This window comes from Mustela erminea, chromosome 6 (assembly GCF_009829155.1).
Source record: "Mustela erminea isolate mMusErm1 chromosome 6, mMusErm1.Pri, whole genome shotgun sequence".
In the NCBI taxonomy this organism is placed as follows: Eukaryota; Metazoa; Chordata; class Mammalia; order Carnivora; family Mustelidae; genus Mustela; species Mustela erminea.
Window position 1 is genome coordinate 45,016,812 of NC_045619.1, and position 26,079 is coordinate 45,042,890.

The window sequence follows — 26,079 nt, forward strand, 5'->3', positions numbered from 1 at the left end:
CCCAATGCGGCTGCATATATTTGAAATATCAATCTCCTTTTTAAGTCAATGAATGAGTCCCTAATATAGGTACAAAAACTGTTATCATCTTTCATAAGTGATCTATTGACCTTCATTTCATAATTTTTTGTTAACTTTTGACTGGAATTTTATTATTGAACACCTCATAGATGCTATACCTCAGGTTAAATGCTGAGAAATGAGGGTAAAAGAAAGTCTCTAACCTGGTGAAGCATACTGTTTAGTATATGTGCTGCCGAAGCGAGCACAAGCATATTGTTTAATAAGGGAGATTTACTTCCTGTCCTTTGCTGGTTAACAGGAACTAATTCCCGCTCTTCCACACGTCACTTCAGGATCTTTTCCAGAGACTTTAAGCTTCTGACAGAAAATAGCTTCTTCATCTTTTTCAATAATCCTATCTTGACTCTGGCAGTGAGAATCTTTTTCTCTATTTCTATGCTTAATTTTTTTGACAGGCTGATAAGGCATTTCAATGAAATCAAATTTGCCAATCTTCTTTGATAACCACACACTTGTTCCTCACATCCATCACAAGGACTCACTAATATTTTGCAGACACATTAGTAATAAGCTAATGAAGGCACTACAGTATTTAACTGATAAAATATAATTCAGAATATTTTTAAATGCATTCTGACTAGCCATCTTAAACAAAATCAATTTCTGTTTAAATTCTTAAAGAAACTTTCTTATACCATTCAGTCTGGAAGAATTCCAAGGATAAGCTAATCAACTCCCTGAAGTTATTAACATAGATACCAAGTGGCTAATTCATTTTATGTTATTTTAATTTGTGAAATCAAAAATAATTCAAATGACCTTAATCTGTAATAAAATTCTTAGTAACTTGATGAATGAAATTTATTAGAACATTTTTTATACTTTAATATCAATATTTAGTGCTATACCTGGTCAATTCATCAAATAACCTAGACTAATAAAACTTTACATTTGTTGGGGCTCCTAGGGGGCTCAGTTGGTTAAGCATTCAACTCTTGGTTTCAGCTCAGGTCATGATCTGAGGGCGATGAGACTGAGTCTCACATCAGGCTCCACGTTCAGCACCATCTGCTTGAGATTCTCTCTCCCTCTCCCTCTGCCCCTCCTCCTGCTCTCTAAAATAAATAAATAAAGTAAAAAAAAAAAAAAAACATACTTTACATTTGTTGCCAGATTACAGAAGTCTGTATTTTCAATAAAAACAAAAAGTACTATTTTTTTTTCAAATTTGAAAATTTAAACCCAAAACTCCAAAACATATATGGTACTTATGGCCCAAAAAGTTAACCATTCAGAAGGAAGTTCCATATTTATTCCCAGCTCTCAAAGTAAGCTACCAGAATATTTATATGTTGATTGTAATATTAATAGAGAAAATTTTCAACATTCAGAATGCAAAATCTAGACTACCAATTCATTTATAAAGTGCAAAAATATTAAAATATTAGCATTCTAGAATCATTCAGAAATAGAATAAGTGTACTCAATAGTATCTTGTAAAGGTACTTTCTTTTTTCTTACTAATTTTTATGGCATTATTATTAATAATGAGTGATACTATTGTGATCCTCATTTTACAGGAAGTTCACTGGCTTGCTCAAGTTTGCCTAAGAACTGGGGACTGAACCTGGCCAGTTGGGTTCTAGAGTCCATGCTCTTAGCCACTGCACCATGTCGGCCAGAATTAGGAGAAATAATAGGGCAACGGTTTGTATGTACTCCATTGGAAACCATTCTCAAACTCAACTAAGACCTAATGGACATCAAACGCTGCTTCTGGTATAACCAGAGAGATCAGTTATGGGCATGACCCAGACCCCCTGCTAGCTCAGCTAGCAGGGCTGACCTAGCACTGAGATGCTGTCAAAATCAAGAGTCTGTTTAATACACTCAGTAAGGATTGAGATGAACTTAGATGGGAATTCTGTTCTTGAGTCTAGTTACAGTCAGGAAAATCAGATTTATCATCTTTGCTTGATCGTAGCAAACGTTGATCTGGTCTAGAGTGTCGTGCAGCCACTTTCTTCAGCCATTGAGGCCAATGCTGAGATTGTGTGGCTAAGTTCCACAAAAGCTATGATGCAGATGTGAAGCAAATCACTCACTGCAAACGTACTAGCACACAGGTGTGCCTGTGTCTACTCGCAGGCTTCCTTGTGGCTGGCTTTGTTTTTGTTTTGTTTTGTTTCTGATTCTACACAGTTTATTTTTTTTCCTTCTTAAGAGCTTTTATGTTAATTCCAGTTAACATACAGTTGTTATTTTAGCTTCCGGGATACAACCTAGTAATTGAACACTTCCAAACATCACTTCCTGCTCATCTCACAGGTGCACTCCCTAATTCCCATCACCTGTTTCACCCAACCCCGCCCTTACTCCCCTCCCCTCTGGTAATTACTAATCTTTAATATGTGATTCAGAATATTATCCACCAGAAGATAATTTTTGAACCTTAAAGGTAATACCATTACACTTAATTACATAAGAATAACAATAATATTGGTGACAATGATCATAAAACCATTTTTTTTTGATTCTTGAAACTATCCTATGATAAAAAACAGCATGAATATTTTATACATATTTTGAAGATGAAGAAACAAGATCACACAATTAGGAAGCATCGAGGGTCAAAAATTTAGTCCATGGAATAGGTAGAAAAAAGGAATTGAACCTCGTTCTAGGAAACTGTAAAGTAACATTACTCTGATGAAAATAATTAAATTGGTAAAAGAGATCTGTGAGGATTTGATTTTCACACTTACCAGTGTGTTCCCCATCTCTGGCAGAGAAACTAGCAAAAAAAAAAAAAAAATCGGTATCCAATAAATGTTTGTTAAATAGTGGAAAATGAGTCAATATAGATTGATCTCTGGAAATATTTTGTCAATTAAAGGCCCAAAAATGCCAACAAAATGCTTAGCAACAAATGGAACAATATTATTTTGTGGTGAGAAGCCAAATTATTTTCAGGCCTGGGAAGGGATATGGCTTGTGAGCTCTCAAAAGAAGCCAAAAATTCCAAGAAAAGCTCCTTATGGCCTCAAAACCAAGGCAAAAGCTTTATTTAAAGAGCTTTCATTTTTAATTAGTCATCTTCAATAGTGTAGTATGTTTAAGATTCTTCAAATCGGACCAGTCATATGGGTAGTTAAGAAGAGAATGTAATTCATGCCAAATCTGCTCTGAAGGACCAACTGACCTAACCTTATCTTTAATCAGACAAGTTGGGAAATAAAGAATATTTCAATAAAAATATCCTACCATATACCACCCCTACCACTACAATCAAGAGAAGACAAGTCTTCTGCATAAACTACTTATCTTCCAAGCAAATCTGGGAAGTTTACAGAAAGAACAGGACTCAAAAGCAGAACTTAACGGAGCAGAAAGATGCTCAATATCTACAGGAAAAGAAATGGCTCCTGTAACCAGATAAATTTGATGTATTAGTAGACAACATGTTTGAGCCATGTGATATAAACATGATCATTGGTGGCTAAATGTTCTACTGTTCCATTGTTTGACTAATCTTCTGAGGCTAACTGTGCTAAATTTTATTTTCCAAATGTATCTACGAATATGAGCAGTCTGATGGAGGTGACAGACTGTGTTTTTGAGCTATTCCATAAACAAAGCTACTTCGGACAGAGGCTACTTCTAACAGAGGATGTATCCTGAACCTATCCATACCTACTAATGGAAACCACTACACCAAAGACAGAATACAGTATACACAAGGAACTAATACAGAGCAGTTCCAAGCTTATAATACCATGAGGTTTATTCCACAGAAATTAGCAAAACAAAGGCCTCATTTTAAGTGCTTGATAATTCTTTTACTTAATTAATAAAGAGAATAAATTAATTGTATTACTGAATGTAATGGCAAAAAAATAGCAGCAATCCATCAAAGTAGTTTACATAAAACCATTGAGCTGGTACATTGTTAACAGCACTCAAGAAAGGCATCGCTGGACTATATCTGGAGAGGAGAAAAAAATGATTAAAGGAATTAACTGGGCACAGGTGTATCTGAAGTAGGTAAAGGAAGCATTCCCACATATCTTAATTTTGTAAGACAAATATAACAGAAATATGACAAAAGACAGCACACCGATCATTATAAAGAATTCGATTTCATCAATCCGAGGGTGAGGTGAAAACCCAAAGATACAACCAGTTTCATATAAAGGGGCTTTCCTACATTTGCGAACGCAGATTCACAGAGGTTATTGAGCTCAGTGCCAAAACATGTTCCACCGCAAACCATCTTTTTGGAAATGCAGTTGAGGAGAACTGCCTGAGTGGTGAACTGTGTGGTGGTTTAGCCATTACAACACTCTTCAGACTGTTAGGAAAGATGATAACAGGTGTACTCTCAAGACACCTAGCAGAATGTCTTACCCTATTTCACAGTGATGTTTAATGATGTTTAATGCTACACAGTAAATGCAACCTAAGTCTTCGCCATCACAAGTGTTAATGGTAGGGACATCTGAGTGGCACAGTCGGTTAAGCATCTGCCTTTGACTCAGGTCATGATTTCAGGGTCCTGGATCAAGCCCCACGTTAGGTTCCTTGATTCGCAGGAGTCTGCCTCTCCCTCTCTTTATGCCACTCCCTAGCTTGTGCTCTCTCTCAAATAAATAAATAAAATCTTAAGAAAACAAAAATAAGTATTATAGGTATAACTGAGGCAAAATTTTCAACAACCTCAAACTATGTTAATTACCCTTTGTGGGTTTTTGTTTTTGTTTTTGTTTTTGTTTGGCTTTATCTTCACAGGATAGCCTTTTACATTTTTTTTTTTTTTTTTTAATTCACATCACTTGAACTCACTACTTTCATTTCTCACATTCTTGTCTGGTAACATTTCAACAGTGAAAGTAACCTTGATGAAAAGGGGGAGAAAAAAGTCCCATAAAGTGTTATGGACTGAAACAGTCACTCCTTGCTTAGAAATGAGTTGTGTTCTAATGTCTTTGAAAACATATAGCTGCCTGGTTAAGGATGATTAATAATTAGGAAATTAATAAATCAGCTTTTGGTTGTCCTCTTAGTCCTCCGCCTTCAGTTTTGGTTGTACGTTGCAAAACAAATTTTTTTTTAGCATATCTGGGAAAAAGCTGAATGATATCAAACGTTGAATAATACTATATTATAGGGAGACAAACATTTTTACTAGCAGTGGTAAGAGATACAGATTAACAATGGCATAATCTGCTATCATAAATAATGTGTTTGTGAACAAGGATGTCTAACAGAACATTTCATCATTTTGGTATAAATTTTTGACATTATCAATTTTTTGGTTTATCAAGCACTGTCTGACAAGTTTTAGTAAGTGGAAGGTATTCTGCTTACAAACTGCTCTTACTTGAAAGGGGAATGAATGGGTTTATTTTCCTTGCAATATTTCTAGATATGAAAAAGGATGGTCTTGCATTATTGTTGAGCTCCAGGTTCAGAAGGATTTTCTTCTTAGGAAGTGTCTAATCTTGTCAATTGATCAGTTGCTTTTGAAATTCCTATGGAAATGTAGAAACACCTTGACACCATGCAAACCTGAACATGGTCTTCAGAAGAAATACTTTATTCCAAAGGGAATGCTCATTTATCTTTTATCTCTAAGTTTAAAATATACAAAACCTGAAACACTTAGTGTCTTTCTGAAGAAAATGATTGCTTTAAAGAAAATTCATTCTTTAAGAACATACAGGAGATTTCCATTTGCAGCTTTGTCTTAAATTTTAAAAATTCACATAGAAGAAAATGTGAGGTAATGTGACTAAGAAAACCTCCCAGATACACACCTGAACATACAAAAGGATAAATGAAAATATTTGAAAACTAAGGAATTATGATTATTTTTTTCTTTCCTCCCTAAAGATTGTACTTAATAAAAATTGGTCTTCTATTAGAAACAGTAAATGAAGCAGAGTTACAGTTTCTGAAACTTATCACACATTGATAACAAGCTCTTCAAAAGCTTGCATTTCTCAAACAATTGTGAAGCCAACGTTTTGATTCTTATAAATAAGAACGACAAGTGTAAATAAAAGTATGAATGCACTGTCTTCAGTTGTAGTTTCATCCTCAAAAATGCATTTGTGACATAAAACTTCTAAAATTGTTAATGTAGTTTCACAATTAATAAATGACTGCTCAGCCTTTTTCATCCCTTTTGTGAAGAGGTGCCCTTAACAGGGCTACTGGCCCATCATTAACATGTTTTGTAAAAAGCACAGAATTAGCCCTGAAATGAGAGAAAATGTAAACACAACTTTTTTATTATAGTAGTCTTAGTGAGAAGTATTGTCACGTGTTAGTATAATTGGCCTAGTTCCTTTTTCACTGCTATTTCTGCTAGACATTCTAACACTGATGCGCTTTTTGGATGAGCCCAGTTTGTACGCTCTTTGGTCTAACCCTCAGTGCACTGGGAACTCCTTCAATGTTTACTCAGATTTCAGATACAGCGGACGAGATTCTTTCCTTCAGGGGCATCGGCTACTTTCCTCACTACAGCTCTTACTTCCTCTGTGCACTTTGTTTCTTTGTTACAAACCTACTGTCCCCCAATGCCCCAAACTGCTCTAATCACAAATGTTAAGGAAAAAGCAACTCTTCCTCCCAGAAAAGAGAGCTACAGCTAGCTCACCAGTTCCACTCCAATGAGGAAAAAAAAAAAACAAAAAAAACAAAAAAAAAACAATTTTCTATTCTTTTAATTAAAAAAATCCATGTCTTCATCAGAGAACTGGCTTGCAGAAGTGGGGAGGCGGGAAGAAAAAAGGGAAAGCAGGAGATAAGGGCCATTTGGAAGGCTGTGGGCCCCCAAGAGACCCAAGTACACCCTCCTTCCACCTTCCTTCTAGCCCTTTAATGTCAATGTCACCACTAAGCTACTGAAGAGGTTCAAAAAGACCATAGCCCCATGGAACTAGTCATAAGAATCCTTTAAATTTTTCACATCCAATGTGTGTTAGTCATTTGAAAAAAAAATATCATTGACCAGTTGAAAACAATGGGGTCATCTAATTTACTGGCTTCTCAGGAGCAGAAAGAATATTATAATGTGGATTTTGATCATAATAGACAAATACAACTATATGAAAAATCATGAATATATATACATACATTCATTTGGTATTCAGTATTTGTTAAGTAAGATTCTAAAATACATATTTAATTTCCAAGTGATCTATCTGTGACCCCACAGACCTACTGGGCAAATATACTTTGATACTGATGAAGTACAGACAATAACATCAATATACCAACTATTATTGAAACATCTATTAACTAATTTTAAAAAGAACGCAAAAGAATTTTTCCCTACAGACATTAAGTCAAGTATGGAATTGAGAAACAAAGACCTGAACCAGTAAAATATTAACCAAAACCAAGATGTTTTCTTTCTACCTTTCTGTTCCGCCCAGCTCTGGTAGAGTGTATATTATTATCTGGAATGCTGAAACAGTTTATCTTTACATTTAAACTGGAAGAAACATTGAACTCAATCAACTCTGTTGCAGTTCATCAATGATTTTCTCAACTTCTTTTTGAGTAAAAATAAAATAATTTAAAAAGGAAAGATAATTTTTTATCGCAATGCCTGTTAACTTAGGCAGGCAATTTTTGTTGGAGCACATTAAAATGATACTAAGTCTAATGGCAGAATTCATTTTTACTATTTCAGCCCCATCCAGGACAGAGACAATTGAGAACACTTCTCAAGGTTTTGGGCAATACAATTTAAGATTATCTTAAGTATTTAGCATAATGAAATTTAGTTGCATGATTCTCCATTAGTAATTATCTTTATGCCCAGGTATGTGTCCTCATAAAAATTTAGGGAGAATTCCCAGTCTGCAGACTTTATCAGCATACAAAGTTATTGCCGTGTGCAGCTCCAGAGAATCCCAATTCATTTAACAAAGGAACATACACTCATGTTTAATAATTCTCATTATAGCAGCACGTCTTTATAATGCTATATTCAGGAAACTAAAGGACATGCCTACAATATAGATACAAACTATAATGAAAACGTATGCTATCTACAGAGGAGATCTGATTTGGCCTGCATCAGCACTAGGCCTATAAAATAAGGAGTTCAAGGTAGCATTTTACCATGTATCCTTTTCTTGTACTAAAAGTCCTTTATCATAGTTTATTTCACATTAAAATGGTCAAGAATTATTGAAGAATAGTAACTATGTTGAGTGAGTCTTCCCTTTTTTCCCTCCCATTCCAGGGAACATAGTGAGACTTAATACAACTGCCATCACTATCATACTGTAACTTGATCCATCCAATAACATTGTCACTAACAGCCAACTCTGATGAAATAGCGTCAAGCAAAAGGACTACATGCCCCTGAAATGCATCCTTAGCCCTGAGCTGAAGAAGCTGCTTCTGATAATCTTGACACTTCTGTTTGATGAATGAAATATTATACAAGGCTTATGTTCCTACAGAAGAATCCACATTGCCAGTATAGATAAGAATTGATTTGGTGAGACTGAGTCCAGGTACAAGGATTATAAAAATTATTTTGTAATCTCTACATAATTGTTATAAATCTAGGGTGTCAAAACAGATGACTGGGCTTGGAAGTGTTAGGGCATCTATACATAAAATCAATGCCCCTTTCTAATGGAGCATTTATTTTCCAGGTACGTGATGCCGACTCACATTTGTATAGTGGCTCATACATTTCAAAGGCCTTGCAAGTTATTTTATCTTCACAAAAATCCTGCGAGCGTGATAAGTCAGGACAATCGCCCCCATTTTTCAAATGATAAGAAACAGTCAGAGCAGTGAAACACCTTCCTGGAATCTGAATTTCTTCTTTCCAGTCCATTCCTCGGACCTTCCGTCATAGCACCTGTAAAGGCCCATATCTATAAAATGGTAAACTTGATTAGTTTGTTGGGAACAAAACCATCTTAACAGCTTTTATTCCATGGAGTGTTTCTAATATAAAAACTGATTACTTCTCTATCAGCAACTGGCTCTAAACATACACACACACACAATCTAAGACTTTACTAACTAATTAAGCAGACTAAGCAAATATACTGGCCTAAATCAGAACAAGGACTTCCTTGACAAGATTATGTAATTCCGGGCTTCTTTATTGCTATTCCATTGAAGGTACTTCGTCGTAACAATCACCATAGCAAATTGAAATTGTACTTTAGGGCTCGAGACTGGGTATGTAAAAATGATAAAAGCACTGTTTTTGAGATTAGAGACAAAAGGGGTCAGCTTCCGGAATTCCTTTACTCCTGACATGAGTCTGACTTCTGATTTTTCTATTTTAGGCTAAGCTCTAGCGAAGCCCCAGCCTGGCACTTCTAGGTAAGATTTTGCACGTATCACAACGGTATGAGTTACTGCTGACGCAGCTGTCACTCTTGTTCTTTCTAGTATTTCTTCCACTCCTGCTGATGCCATTATGAAAAATAGTGCTGGCAGAGCCTGAAAGTTACTTAATATCCTCTTATCTATGGGGCTAACTTACTCTAAAAATTTTGTTTGCAAAGAAGATATTAATGATATAGAGAGGAGCAATTTGTTTATAATTTTTTCTCATAGGTTTTTTGAATTTAGTACAATGAGGTATTCTAAATATAGCTACCAAAAAGCAAAAGCAATCAGAGATTAGAAAGTGTTTATAATCTTTACAATCTGAACATAAAGAGACATCATGATAAGACCTGTACCTCCTCTCACTGTTGCCTAATTAACTGTAATGGATTTTATTCTTCCATTTATTAGTTTAATAATAAGGTGAGCTTCCTATATCACTGTACTTATAACATCATTAATTCTTATTTCTTAATTATGAAATATGGATTTATAGGAAATAAAAATCTTATATCTTACCACCCCAGGGTTTTTATACTTTCAGTTCATGGTCTGTATTCTATTAAAAACAAAGTCCCAGGTGGGTTATTTATACTTTATGTTCATTTCCAATACATCTTATAAATATGTTCTCCAGAAGGCCTACATTTATATCTTAACTGATAAAAAATGATGAAAGAGCACAAAAAATTATTCAGAGACAAAATCAGTATAAAGACATTGAGACTTGGGATATATTGCCATGCCAGAGCCAGCAAAGGCTGTCAGTTTTCAGCCCATGTATAATTCTGTTGATTACTTTTTAATCCAAGATGTATTTTTCATAATGATGACTAGAAGGGGTTTTACAATAGATGGCTGAATGAACTTTAAAAAAAAAAAAAAAAAGCTTACCTATCTGAGTAGCATGTCACTTGTATTTAGGTCATTTTTTTAATATTGAAACGTAATGAAATTATAAATCAGTAATAATCCACAGCATAATGAAAATTAAATGAAAATTTTAAACAAAGTTGGTTAAAAGTCATGTAAAAATGAAAAGATATTTGAAGGAACTTGGGGAATATTTTCAATATCTTTAAACATTCTGGTTTTAAAATTTCACATTTGTTACAAGAATGCTTTAAATAATTAATAGTATACAGTATTGGTGATTTTTCTTTAAAGTTCTTAAAAGGCATTTTTACTGCCATGATAAAGCAGCAAGATTTTTAGAATCGTGTCATATATGCAGACGCACCTAGTTACAGAGGGTTAAGTAAAAGTATCTCATTGTTTGAGGAAATGACCCATGTTGCTTTTACAAAATAAGGACAAAAAATGCATGAACATAATGAAAATATATCATATGATACTACTATTGTCATGGGTCCTCTGTGAGATTTGTAAGATCACATTATTTTTATGCAGCAGAAGTTGGCTGAACTGATGATAAAGTAGTTATATCATGACTTACAGACCATATTTCACCTTTTTTAACTCTTCAAAACATACTCATAATTATGACAGATAATTAGATAATCACTATTAATAATTTAAACATCAAAAAACAGCAATGTAAAATAAATATATGTTATTGTTCATGCTATATCGCAGGTGAAATATGAGCTTCTGGAAGCCAACAAATGTTAGTACTTGGCAACTTTTACACAGTATCACTTAAATTAAATTTAAAATTCAAGTTCCAAAACAACATACATCCCGGGTTTCATTTAATAATAACATAGTTACTTATTAACAAAAGCATATATAAAATGAAAACTTATATTAAAAGACACATAAAAACCATGCCTTTCCTCCACTTTTTCTTTTAGGATGTTCTAGAACCATCATTGCTTAAAGGACAACAAATCCGACTTCAGGTTCAGACAGATATATTTTTGAGGCTTTTTTTTCTTAAAGGTTTTATTTATATATTTGACAGGGAGAGAGACAACAAGAGAGGAAACCCAAGGCGGGAGTGGGAGAGGGAGAAGCAGGGTTCCCATTAAGCAGGGATCCCAGCGTGGAGCTCAATCCCAAGACCCTGGGAACATGACCTGAGCCCAAGGCAGATATTTAATGACTGAGCCACCCAGGCAACCCCAGACAGATACATTCTTAGAGTACAGGTATAATGTGCATAATTCCTCATGAAGTTAATGACATCTTACTAAGTTATTTGATCCTAAAGTATATCTACAACTATAATGTATTTTATAAATAAGCAAATATTAGTCACAATGAAGTATTAAGGTCTCATTTTTATATATACTGAAATACTCTTCACACTTAAAATACTACTTATTAACTACTATTACCTTTTCCATTTTAAAGAATTTTCCTTTGTTCTCAAATGTTACAATCTAAGATATTTCTATAAGAAAAGCTATATCATTTTGAAATCAACTTATAACCAATCAAACTCTATTCAGTTCTAATAAATAAAACAGAACTCTTTTGGAATACTTTTTGGAATTTAAGTTAAATTTAAATTTTGGTTACTTTTTCTTTATTGGACATGTGATTTTTCCAGAGGGTATTTTCAGTCACCTCTAATGATAATATAAGCTCTAATGATAATATAAGCTCTAATGAAATATAAGCTTTATTGTGGAGATAGGAGGAATGAGGTAAGATACAAATATAAGAGCTAATGATAATATAATATAATGCTAATATAATATAATATAATGATTATATAAGATAATGATAATATAATATGAGACCAACCTTTTGCTAGGAAGTCCAAACAACTAAAAAAAAGTGCACCTACCATATTCCAGCCAGGGTAGAGGTAGTCTGTGCCAACAAATTCAAAGTAGTGAGCAAAACCTTCCTTCAGCCACACATCTTCCCACCATACTGGAGTCACAAGGTCACCAAACCACTGCAATTGAAAAATGAATGAGCATCAGATCAAATCAAATTTATCCCAGAATTATTTCATCTAAAATTAAATGTATTGAACTATGACTATCATACTGGAATTCATGATCTTAAAATGTATTGTGGCAAGACTACTCATTTGTTCAATCACTTGGTGACATGAGTTTTTTGTTTTTGTTTTTGTGGGGCTTTTTTGGTAAATGTATTCAGGGAAAAACAAAAATATAATGACCAAGAATACAAAAAGAGTATTTAACCTGGAGAAGAAAAAACTCAAGAGAAAAAAAAAATGATAGCTATTTTCAAATATTTGGAGGTCTAATACACAGAAGACAAAGAGACTTGTGTCATGTGGCCCTACAAGGTACAAATAAGGACTAACAGATGGAAATCAGGTTGAAAGATGTCTGCTGAAAATATAGGAGACCCTCTAATGGAATGAGATGGCCAAAGATGGGAGAATACTGCCTCAAGTGGTGAGCTGCTCATCACAAGAGGTATTGAAGCATTGCCTTCCAACAGCACAGACAACTCAAAGAAGACATGGGCTGGTTGAAGAAACTGAGGACTTTCAGTCTCTCTATGATCTTGTGATAAAAAGGGGCTGGATCAAAAAAAAACTCTAAAATCCCTTCATGAAAAATAATGTCTTATTTTTATTTATTTATTTATTTATTTATTTATAAATAAAGAGAGAGAGAGAGAGAGAAAGCTAGTGGGGGGAGGAGCAAAGGGAGAAGGATACAGCAAATCTTATGCAGGCTCCATGCCCAGCCTGGTTCTGGACACAGGGCTTGCTCTCAAGACTAAGATTATGACCTGAGCTGAAACCAAGAGTTAGACGCTTAACTGACAGAGCCACCAAGGTGTCCCAATAATGTTGTCATTGTTAAATGGTGTTTTAATTAACTCACAATGCGCCACTCTGAAATCCTTGCTTAGTTCAGCAAAAAGTTAAAGAAATTCTTTTTTCCATTAAAAATAAAAACAAAAACATTATATGTTTAGAGTTATCCTAAGGACCTTGGGTGTGATGATGAAAAGTTGGGAAATGTCCCTTCTTGTACAGCTGATGCTTTATTGTGGAGACAGGAGTAATGAGGTAAGGTACAGAATAAATAATATATAAGCAGATGAACAGCACAATTTCAAATCCTAATAAAATGTGACAGGAATGGGGGAAGAGCCACTCTTGACTGTCAAAGCAAAAATGCTCTCTCTAAGCCATTGACAGTTGAGCTTAGACTTTAACGATAAGAAGGAACCAGTCAGGAGAAAGCCTTGGAAAGAAGATTCCAGACAGATGTAAGCAACACTCAGTGTGAAGAGCCTAAGTGGGAACAAGATATTTAAGAAACTGAAGGAGAAAAAAAACAGTTATCAGGTCAGGTATAGCTAGCTTTAGGAGCTCCAGGAAAGAGCTTGGTGACTGAGGGTTTCAGTATCAATAATAAAGAATTAGTTACTCAAAAGGATCTCGAACCGAAGTACAAATAAACAATAACTCAACATTAATGGACACAAAATAAATGATATTTAAAATAATTTTTATTCTTAATCAAAAATGGATATTCCTCCTTTAAACTGAGAGCCTGTCTTGAAAATCGTGACAATGCATAGGTGAGAAGAGAGGGTAATGCAGAAAATAACTTGGTAATGAGAATGGAAATTCTGTTTTTCCCAGCCTCTGGTCCATCTTCTCATGGTAAGTAGCCTAGCACCAATAAGTTATAACAAGAAAGTTGACATAGAATATGGAACAAATAAAATCCAGTTCTAGGAACAAAGATAACATCATCAATGTACTCTTATTTCAACAGACTATACAAGTGAACTGTTTCTAGGAATCTACAAAAAGGAATCTGCTTATGCCTCCAAGAATTACTGTGTTTCATTGGAAAGCCTCCTCTTTAGCATGGTGGAGGAACCCTGATTATCTGTGCAATGGATCCCCTTACATCTCTGGGGCAAGGGACACATGCCTGACCTGGCCAGCAGGACAGACAGAAGCATCGTACAGGTGTCCTTGAGGGAGGCTGGCATTGAGGGAAATGGCCGCATGGCCTGAACCAATTTATCATTAAGTCAGTGTTCATGTATTAGCATTTAGCACTTCACTTTCTTTTGCTAACAGCATTTTCCACATAATTCCTTCTTGAGTTTTTCCATCTTTTTAAAAAGGTTTTGGGTTCCTAATAAATAGAAGTCATACAGTATCGCAATGAGATTTCCAGTGGTTTAATTTAAAACCATCCATACCCACCAGGAGAGGTACTGCTTTCCATTAGCATGAACATTTATTTTCAGTTTTGTCTTTTTTTTTTTTTAACTAGAATCAAGATTCAAATAAGCATTGCGAAATCTCTGTAATACCTTCCACTCGTTGTAAGAAAGTGCATAAAATCAAAATGAAATTAATTTTATCTTTGCTTCACTACAAAGTTGGCTAATTTACATATGAATTTCTAAACATGCCAAGACAAAAAAATATCAATCACTAGAGAACAAAGAGTCTATGGCTGAGTTAGTGAAAGACTTCCTAAGTGTCTATGTGATGGGAAAAAGGGAATAACAAATTGATTTCAGCAAAAGCAAATTTTGACACGTACACAAAACTCAGCTGCATCTTGCAGCAACGCAATAAATCACTGCCATCGCTGCACTTACCATACATACACGCCAATAATCACAAGGAAATAAAGCAAGGTTGACAAGGACCCAGGACCGGACAGGGTCTCAGAAGAGGCTGCTGGGTGGCGGTTCCCTCTCACTCCTCAACTACACTGAATGGCAGTTGCTTATTCAATACCATCAGTGTGTTTGCTTTTGTTTGTGCCGTCAGCTGAGAAAAATGACATACCCTCCGTAAAGAACAGCACAGTGCTCTCTACCTAATTAAAACTTAATTGGGAGGGTAATAATGTAGTTCCTAATCTAAGTATCTGAAATCATTCTGCATTCTCAATAGTTTGCAGTCATACTTACACCTGATCCTTTTTCTCCTACCTGGTGACATATCTCATGAACAATGACCATGGTGACATCCAGTAAATAAGAAATAGATGAAACACTGGGATCCAGCAGTATTCTTTGCTCCACAAAAATACTTAGTCCCCAGTTCTCCATAGCAGCGTACGGATGCTTAGGCACAGCTAAGAGATCTAGAAATAGAATAAAACAATTCCAAAGGCTTTAACAGACATATCGGATTCTAAATTCATATCCTAGAAAAGTCCAGAAATCCTAATGAAAGGGAATATTTGCTCTTTCTCAGTAATTTTTTTTTCTAAATTAAACTACCTGCCATTTCTCCATGACAGCAGAAATATAGGCTATCACTGTACACGCTGGCCATATCCATTCATCACCGTTCATTTTCAGACCCAGTGTTGGAAGAGGCTGGAAGTATCGGCACCATTATTGATGGGCCCATCCTAATAAGTTTTAGGAAGTCAAGGAAACCAAATGCAGCAGAAATCTACAGAGTCAAAAGGCATTGTGCCTTCTAATGAAAATATATTCAGCCCAAGGCAGTGAATACTGTACTCTTTCTTTTACCTCAAATTTTTTTTGAGAGAAAACATCTATCAGTTTAAAAATGTGATGTGTCATTTTTTTAATTGCAGAGATGCTCCTGTATTTTTTGAGTTCTGTTAAAAATAAAATGTTGCATGCAAATACAGATTAGAGACAAGACTGCAATAGTGGAAACTGGCAAAAGGACTACTGAGGGAGTCCGCAGGCTTCGGTTCCGGTCCTGCCCTCCACCATTAACTAGATATATGACCTCGGTAAATCACTTAATTTCTCAAGACCACAATTCCCTCACCTATAAAATAAGGTTATTGGCCTTCATTATCTCTAAAATCCCTTCCAGCTCCAAAAATCTTTGATTAGATGATACTAAGATGTGTGCTTATTTTAAAAGGCTGCAGAGGTATTATCAAGTTCTGGTTAAGGTGACACAATAAGTTCATGCTTTGATGTACTCCCTCAGCTCCAAACACATAGGAGTGATAAATAAAATATTAAAAGGGAAAACTAAAAAATATCTCCAGGCTTGAAAATAAACCTCTTCATGGATCAGAAATGGTACAGAAATGCAAAGCAGTCATTGCGTGTGAAGCCAGAGTCCTGCGGGAGACGGGCTCCAACAGGATCAACTGGAGCCAAAGGGACCTAAGCCAAGATGAACGCGTGATGCCAGGGGTTGGGTAAGGTGTGTGTGTGTTCACAAGGGCTGTACGCAGCTGCTGCTCATGGCTTCTTGGGAAAACCAGGAAGTAGCAGAGTGAGGATTCAAACCCAGGGAGCTCGATTCCAGAGCTTTGCTCTCAATCACAACATAATGTTTTCAGTCTTTGACCCAAAAGCTCCAACTCCCAATAACCCTAGAGGAACTACCTGGGATGCTGAGAAAAAAATGGCACAAGAATGTTTGCTACAGTATTGTTTTTGTTTTTGTTTTTTAAAGATTTTATTTATTTATTTGAGAGAGAGAAAGAGAGCATGAGAGGAGAGAGGTCAGTGGGAGAAGCAGCCTCCCTGCCGAGCAGGGAGCCTGGGACTCGATCCCGGGACTCCAGGATCATGACCCGAGCCAAAGGCAGTTACTTAACCAACTGAGCCACCCAGGCGCCCCAGTATAGTTTTTTAAGAGTGAAAGAAGAGGGGTGCCTGAGTGGCTCAGTCGGTTAAGGTTCAACATCTGCCTTTGGCTCAGGTCATAATCCTGGGGTCCTGGGATCTAGTCTTGCTTTGGGCTCCCTGCTAAGCAGGGAGCCTGCTTCTCCCTCTCTCTCTGCCTCTTGCCCCCCACCCCGCTCATGCTCTCTCTCCCTAAGAAATAAAATCTTTAAAAAAAAAAAAAGGAGAATGAAAAGGGAAAATCAAATGCCTTTTAATAAGATAGTGGAGAAAGAAACTATAAAATAGTTATAAGAGAGGAATACTACATACCAATCTTACCCCTAGATTCTTATCCTATATAAATCAATATGGATTATCTGAAAAACATAATGTTAAGGGAACAAGTAAGATGTAAATTAACCCTTATTATATGATACTCAAAAATAAGCAGACTGGGGACGCCTGGGTGGCTCAGTTGGTTAAGCAGCTGCCTTCGGCTCAGGTCATGATCCCGGCGTCCTGGGATCGAGTCCCACATCAGGCTCCTTGCTCCGCAGGGAGCCTGCATCTCCCTCTGACTCTGCCTGCCACTCTCTCTTCCTGTGCTTGCTCTCTCTCTCTCTCTCTGACAAATAAATAAAAAAATCTTTAAAAAAAATAAATAAGCAGACTAATTCCATATGTTATAAATGGACACTCACACACAGGTACACACATACCCAGATAGTAGTGGCAAAATGCACATACAATCACACACGTACAGTAATGATGAACACCAAATTCAGAATCATGATCGCTTCAGGAAGGGGTTGAGGGACAGTCTTTTAGGTTCATGGACTCCATTTCAGCACAAGGTTAAAAAGGATTTCCACACCACCAAGCAATTCCTGGACATTGGAAAATATGAGAATTCAACTCAATTCTGCCACTATCTACCCAGAGATAGCATCAGATTCCACAGGTTAAGGGTTTGGTCCTACAAGACCATCCTGTAGCCCCACTTAAGATGCTAGTAACAAGCCCGGGTTGTTATCTGTATTTCCAACTGACTGGCTATAAATAAGAGGTTCCCACAACCACCTCCTTTGGTTTGATTAATTTGCAAGAGAGGTACACATAACTCAGAAAAATGTTTTTACTTACTAGATTATTACAGTTTATTACAAAAGCATATAACTCAGGAACAACCAAATGGAAGTGATGCATAGGGCAAGATACTGACAAAGGGTGTGAGGCTTCCATGCCCTCTTAGAATGCACCATTCTCCCAAAATCTTTCTGTTCACTACCAGGGAGGCTCTCTGAAGTCCATCCCTTGGAGTTTTTACAGAGATTTTGTTACACAGAACTAACTGACTAAATTTTTGGTCTTTGAGAACTGACCTCAATCTCCAGCCCTTTTCCCCTTTCAGGAGGTGGAGGTCAGAAGATAGGACTAAAAGTTCCTACTCCCTAATCATGTGATTGGGTCCACAGCAAGATCAGATCTGCCCCCATCTTTAGGTGAATTCCAAAAGCCACCTCATCAACCTAACAAAGATACCAACATTAACATAACAAAGACATTCAAACCCTTAGGAAATTCCAAGGGTTTTGGAAGCTCTAAGCCAAAAATCAGGTAGGAGCACCAGATACATTTGAGTACATACATTGATACACACATTTGAGAAATACATATCAAATATATATGAGAAATATATATTTGGTCATTCAGATGACCAAATACTGCCAGTACTGCAGATGGTCACAAAAGGGATTTCAAACATGTCTTTAATTTTAATTTTTTTAAAGCAGGTGATTGTACATGGATATTATTTGTAATATTATTGTTTCTTTCTGTATGCTTTACATATTTCATAATAAGAAAAAGAATAAAATCACTGGCAGTCTTATAATATGGTTGACTGTCATGTACTCATCATTTTAATGAGTATCTTCTCGCCACTTGCTCTGTCCTTAAGTCTGAGATGTATAATAAAATAAATTGGTATGATCCATATTTCCACTACATTTTAATCTCAGAATGGGGACGTGATGGCATAAAATAAGAAATAATAGAAAGAATAAAAAGTGCTGTGAAAGAGAGAAAAAATGTCTCATTGGAGAAGTTCCCAAGAGTTATTATTTGAGAAGGAGAACAAAAGCCAATGGGATTTCCACAGGCAGTCAGAGGTACATCTGCATTCATGGACACAAGTATTTACTTAACATCTCCTTCACTCAATATAAGAATTGTTCTGTCCCTTGAGTTCTCCTTACCCCTTGCTCTAATGGCACTTACATTCCTATGGGGTGCATGCAGGAGGAGGAGGTCAATCATCAAATAGTAAATGAATGAAAGAAATTCAGTGAACAGTAAGTTCTACAAAGAAAATACAACTGAGTAAGCGAGTAATTGACGGATGAGGTTGGTGCAGTGCAGTCAAGGCAGACCTCGTGAAGTAATCACATTTCACCTGAGGTATGAATAATGTTTGAACCCAGCCATCCAAAGACTTGTTGAAGTGTGTTCTAAGAAGGGACAACAAATGTAAAGGTCCTAAGGAGGACATGAAATGGGAAATGAGGTGAGTATATTGGACAAACAGGAAGAAGGCCAATGTGGCTGAAAGAGATAAAAGAGAACCAATTGCAAATACATCATAGATAGACATTCTTCTGTGTAAGATTTTAATTTGAGACCTTCCCTAAATATGACCACGCTAGGCAACAGACCCACCCTGTGCCAACTCTGTCTGCCACCAGCAGATGGCAACAGCAGTAACCCATCTGGGGTCATTTTCTTGAAGGAACACATGAACTTATGAACAATCCTTTGGAGCCACACCCGTTGAAAACAGAGGCACTTCTGCATGCTGGAGTTCTTCAAGAGTTGAGAGTAGTCAGGTCCCCGAAAATAAGTGAGCAGATCAGTCCACACACTGGATTGGCTCAACTGGCACAGAGAGAAGATTCCTGACTTGAGCCTGAAGGGGACTCTAGGTGATAAGTAGGAAGGTACACTTAGGGGGCAGTCATCAGACAGCAAGAGCCTAACTAGCAGCATAAGCAGGTACAGTGAAGGGTCAGTTAAAGGTGCCAAAGAAACCACTAATGGTGATCTAAACAGTCAGCAGGTTACCTATTGGTTTCCAGACTTCCAAGGGCACAGAAGTCAGGCCTGAGTAATAAGGCTATACATCAGCCAGACAAGAACTCTTCAGCAAATGGAGCTAGACTCTGAAAAAGTGATGGAGAACAGAGTAAAACACAGAAGCATCAGTAATAGGAGGCAGCTTCACAGACACAGAAAGGTCTTACAGTAGATAGAGGGAACCATGTCTATGGATAGCAGAAAGGGGGAAAATGTGGAACTAAAAAAACCAGATTATGCTACTATGCATATAATAACCTTGCAACAAAATACCAAAGAAAATTGGATTTTGTTCTAACAACTGCTAAGAGATTTTTTTTTAATTTTTTAAAGATTTTATTTATTTATTTGACAGACAGAGATCACAAGTAGGCAGAGAGGCAGGCAGAGAGAGCGAGAGAGGAGGAAGCACATACCCACATACTGTCTGCAGAGAGCCCGATGTGGGGCTCGATCCCAGGACCCTGGGATCATGACCTGAGCCGAAGGCAGAGGCTTTAACCTACTGAGCCACCCAGGCGCCCCGCTAAGAGATATTTTAACTGGGCCTCTCTGCTCTGTGTCTTTATAACTTAAGGACTCTTAATATTTTTATATTTATATATAGTTTTATATTTTAAGAATATTTGGGGAGCATCTGGGTGGCCCAGTTAGTTGATCATATGACTCATGATTTTGGCTCAGGTCATGATCTCATGGGTCATGGGACTGAGCCCCAAGTCAGGCTCTCCAAATAGCGGGGAGTTTACTTGAGTTTCTCTCTCTCTGCCCCTCCCCCCACTTGCTCACATACTCTTTCTCTCAAATAAATAGATAAATCATAAAAAAAAAGAATGCTTTTGTGAAGCATATATCCATACTGATACACAAATATCCTTACCAGTTTTACTTCCAATAGCCAAAAACTAGAAATAAATCAAATGTCTATCAGCAAGTAGATACTGTGGTATATCAACAAAATTCTATTCAGCAATAAGAAGACATGAACTATCGATATACATAGCAAAGTTGTATCTGAAATAGCTATACTGAGTAAAAAGGAATATATATATATATATATATATATATATATATATATATATATATATATAATGAATCACACATTTATATGAAATTCTAGAAAATGCAAACTGACCTATAGTGTCAAAAAGCAGATCAGTGGTCTCCCGGGGACAAAGACGGGAGATGTTAAAATGTTAAATGTTAAAAAAGATTGCAACAGGAAATTTTTAGGAGTGAAGGATATGCTCATTAGGGTGATGATTTTATGGGTATATACACATCTTAAAAAAATCAAACTGTACACTTTAAATGTGGGTAGTTACTGCACTTACTATACCTCAATGAAGATGTTTTTTCAAAAAGTACCTTCGGTAAGTTGAATTTTTTTTTAAGATTTTATTTATTTATTTGACAGATAGAGATCACAAGTAGGCAGATAGGCAGGCAGAGGGCGGGGGGGGTGGGGAGCAGGCTCCCTGCTGAGCAAAGAGCCCTATATGGGGCTCGACCCCAGGACCCTGAGATCATGACATGAGCAAAAGGCAGATTCTTAATCCACTGAGCCACCCAGGCACCCATGAAATATTCTTTTGCTTAACTTTGAAGTTGTTAAGAGTTATTCACAATGCATTAGGTTATTTCCATTTTTACAAAAATAACTTTGTCATGAGGCTACATCCATTAAAATGTGCAACCATCCTCTTTAATATGCCCTGAAAACAGAAGAAAATTCAAATGGTTCAGATTTAATTTACTTGGAAATTCAAGGAAAATCCTGGATAAAATTATGCATAGGACTCTGTTTCCAATTAATTACTACAGCTTTAAAAACTATAGACAGATAGCAAATATTCGTATAATTCTAGTGAATGCAATTACATACATTAACATAAAAATTTGACTTTCTCTACTTGATCCCTTCAATGCACTGTAATTTGCCTTCTACCTTTAACACTGTGTCAAAACAGCTCTTGCTGACTAAAATCTCAGAATCCTATGGACACTTCTCAGTTCTTATTTGCTTGATATTATTGAGAATTATCATACTGTTTGTTGGTCCGGGTCTGTCATAACAGGATATTGATGTTTTCCTCCACTTCTGAGATTAGCCTATCTTATTTTTGTTGCTTGTTTGTTTCTATTTCGTCATCCTGGCTTTTGAAAATCAAAGCTCCTAAGATTTCCATCTGTGAGTTGTTTTGTGTTGGTTTTCTTTATAACCCATTGAACTAGTTTTCTTTGAATGTTCTCACCCACTCCAATGTCATCTGTCACCTCCTACATGCACAGAAGCCCTCTTTGAGCTCCAGAGGAAAATATGGAAACGTCTTTGTGGTAGACTGTTATTTGATATCTCCCCAGTGTACTATTCCTTCTGGAGTAGATCGCTCCCATTAATCTAGTCTAAACCTAAAGATAACCTTGCAACTTCCTCCTCTGCACTCTGAAGCAAAGTCAATCACCAGGGAAAATGTCCTACTACCGTGACAACACTATGCTTTGAGGAACACTGAAACTATGTGGAAAGATCCAAAGAATCACCAAATAGGGTCTAATAATACATACAAACCGAAATGGTCTCCAGCATTAGTGGCAGTGTTTTGATGCATGACTTTGTAAATATCTATTCTAATGTACTCTACATAATTAAACAACCACTAGCAGAAAAAGTGTGGGATATTTGGCCTCTCCATGCTGTGGTCAGATTCTAGACTTACAGATCATTGTGGGTCGTCATCTAGAATAAGTTGTATTGGCTCTAACTCTGGGCACATCCAAGCCCTGGCTCTAGGGTGAGAATCTAGTGTCCTTCAGCTCAGATACTTTCTGCCACAGTATTGCGTTTGCACTCCATGTTCTAAGAGTAAAGGCGATATCATCTGAAACATGTCTTCGAAGTACTTGTCTATGGTCTTGCTCTCTCTTGACACATTCCCTTTTGCCTAAGTCAGACTCCCTAAAGTCCTGGCTCTCCTCAGCAATATTTTCTTCACCAGCCAATTCTGGCTTCGATTATCCACATGCAAACTTGTGAATTCATTTTGCATTTGCCATCCATTTATTTATATAAACATTTTGAGAGTAGTAAGAAAGTCCTGGTTAAGATCAGAACTCACAATGACCCATATTTCAAACTTAAGCCTGAATAGGGATAGAAAGTCCTGGAAGATAACAGTTAAATACCAAAGAAAGAAGTTGGATACCTGCAACTCAAGAGCATCACCTCAGGGACCAATCCCTCCAGACCTGAGCAGAAGACAGAGCCGTTGCCAAGTCCGGAGTATGACCAGAGGAAGTGGCTCTTTCCCGAACAGCAGTGGTCCCTGTTTGGATGTGCGATTTTCTGCTTGGAAAATCTAAGGCGCCAGACATTAATCCTAGAAGTTTTGGTCTCACAATGGGGAAAAATCCATAAGGCTTTCTCACAGGAGTAATCTTTCTTATTTTCTCTATATGTGCAATATATTTTGTCCATTCATCCAGTCATTCACAAATGACTGAGTCCTTACTCTGCCTCAGGACAGGAGTCTGACAATGACCTGGCTCCCATGGAACTCACATTCCAGCTTTGGGGCTGAAGGGCAGTGGAGGGGGAGGGTGGGGGAGGGGCCAAAGAATACTCAGATAAATAAAACAATAAGAGATTAAGATTGGCACTATAATGAAAATAACACAGGAGATGTTAAAAAAAAATATGGGGTTGTAGGGAGGATACTTCCCAGTCAGAGTGAGTGACAAGGAAAAGCCTCTCTGGGGAGACAGCATCGAAGCTGGAACCCCAAACCAACTGAATTTCACCTCCATAAAGGCAAGTCACTTTTTATTTCATTCACTGCATTTCCAGGGCCCAGCAGTGCCAAGAATATGGCTGATGTCCAAGAACTTACTGCAAAATAAATGAATCATTTTCCTTCTGATGACGAGTCATGCTGAATATAGCTTACAACTGGTTTTGCTGGTATGAAGAGCCAAATAGGTACATAACCATTACCACTACCCATCTAAGAACATTAAATTCTGCAATTCTGGTCCACAGGCCCATGGTTCTCTGGCATGTGAAGTGTTCTGCTGCTTCTTTAAACTCTTCCACCGAGGAGCATTCAGAGGCACACCCTCCAGATTCACAGAAGCATTGTGGACTCTGCCCTGGACCTTCCACCCAAATCCATCTTGCTCTCAAATCCCCAACTTCTGACCTAATTCTTCCTTCTGTGTCCTGCTGCATGTCACCCTATAAATCACACCCCCCTCCAACACTGTCCTCCGTTCTCTACTCTAACAGCATCTCAATCACAACCCAAGTTCTCTTTCCAGCTCTGCTGCCCAGGCCTTCTTGCAGAGGATAGTGAATGTAACAGTTAAACCTTGGGACTTTAAGTCTTCACTGTCTGGGATCCAAACCCAGCTCCAACACTTACACGTTGGAGGACTTGGAACACATGGCTTAATCTCTCCCAGGTTCCATTCCTCATGGATAAAATGCGGATATTAATGGTACCTTCCCTGCAGGTTGTCATGCAGATTAAATGAGATGGTGCATGAAAGCAGTTAGTCTGCAGTACAAACCCTGATAAATCAATGCTATCACTAGTTGGGATCTTTCCAGCTCACCCCCACTTGGGGGAATTGAATACATCACAGGCTCTAGCTTGGAAGAGGAAAAATCTTATCTTTGAACAAAGATGAAGTGTTGGCTAATGTTACATTAGGCATTTTAATTTCTGAATTTTAAATTCTGAATTGAGATTTTATGTTAAAGCCATATAGGACCTACCTACAAATGAGAAAACAAAACAAAAGAGACTACATCATAGGGCATTTCCATATTATCATCCAGGGATCCTAAGTTCATTTTAAAAGGTATAGCAGGTAAAAACAAATGTTATATTTTGATTATGCCATGACTAGCACTTGCTCAAGATACTATATACATATGCATTTATTCTTAAGTATAAAAAATAAAACTCCTTGCTCTGACAATTACTGTATGTGGCTAGTAGAAATATAAGTTGCATTTGAAATTGTAATATGAACAAGGTGAAATGCACAGAGGTCACCTATTACCAGTATTTATAAAATGAGAACAACCAACTTCTTTTCTTCCTCCCAATTGTAAATTCTGAAGTTTTGTTTTTTGGTTTTTTTACTCACAAAGTGGTTAGGTCCTAAACCAGTGTTTTTAAGATCATTTGACAAAGAGGAGTTTAAGCTTTGCCCTTCCCTGGGTACATTAAACCAAATTTAAGAGTGAATCAGTCCTTCAAAGCTTAAAACAAAACACCCTTTCTCCTGATGGACTTTCTAATGGGGCATCTCTCTATCAAAAAAGGCTAGTTTCAGCTACACCTTTTGGCCTATAACAGAATTTTCATCAGTACCACTTGTATTCACCAGCTTAGCATTTAAGTTCTCAAATTCCTAGCATTTTCCCAAAGTAGCATTAGGCCATAATATGCAGTCTATGTTTTTGCTGATTCTCCTGCCACATATTCATAAGATTTTTTTTTTCATTTCTGCAATCACTTTTTTTCGACACTTACTGATTACTGTCAATTGCAAAGGAGGAATGCTTTTCATGTGTTGCTTAATTTCCTTTTCCCTTGAAAAAGAATTTCTATGCCAAAGGACTTATCCTAAATGCACAGGGAATATATGTCATTTTCTCACCCATTTAATTTTTTAAATTAGCTCTACTTCCAATTTCCATCATCATATTTTGCATCTTCTTTCAAGTACTTTCCAAACTCATTGGTCTTTGCTTTAATGGGCATGATTAGGTATAAACATCGAACACACACTGAATGACCCCTATCTTCATCATTTGGTAACAGGCCAAATTGACTAATGCTTGATATATAACAAAGACAAGTTATTATCTAAGAGAATGTAGGTTGAAAGTAAAAGTTGCTCTTCATTAAGGTTTCATTTATGATGCATTTTCATTTATTCCTAAAGTACTGATTCGTTACCTAAGAGAGGCCAGACTGATCTGGACACTGGATATATAAACCTTGAACAATAAAGACGCAGTCCCATGAAGCC

At 36.8% G+C, this 26,079-nt stretch overlaps 1 protein-coding gene across 1 annotated transcript in view; it reads right to left on the reverse strand.

The window, feature by feature from the left end:
• The window catches only part of TRHDE (thyrotropin releasing hormone degrading enzyme), a 389,311-nt gene that overhangs the window by 175,367 nt on the left and 187,865 nt on the right, over positions 1–26,079 (reverse strand). The window contains exons 4-5 of the mRNA XM_032347011.1: positions 15,280–15,434; positions 12,161–12,274 (exon numbers count right to left, since the gene is read on the reverse strand). Of these exons, the coding sequence (XP_032202902.1) occupies positions 12,161–12,274; positions 15,280–15,434 (269 nt within the window). The remainder of the gene's footprint in view (positions 1–12,160; positions 12,275–15,279; positions 15,435–26,079) is intronic.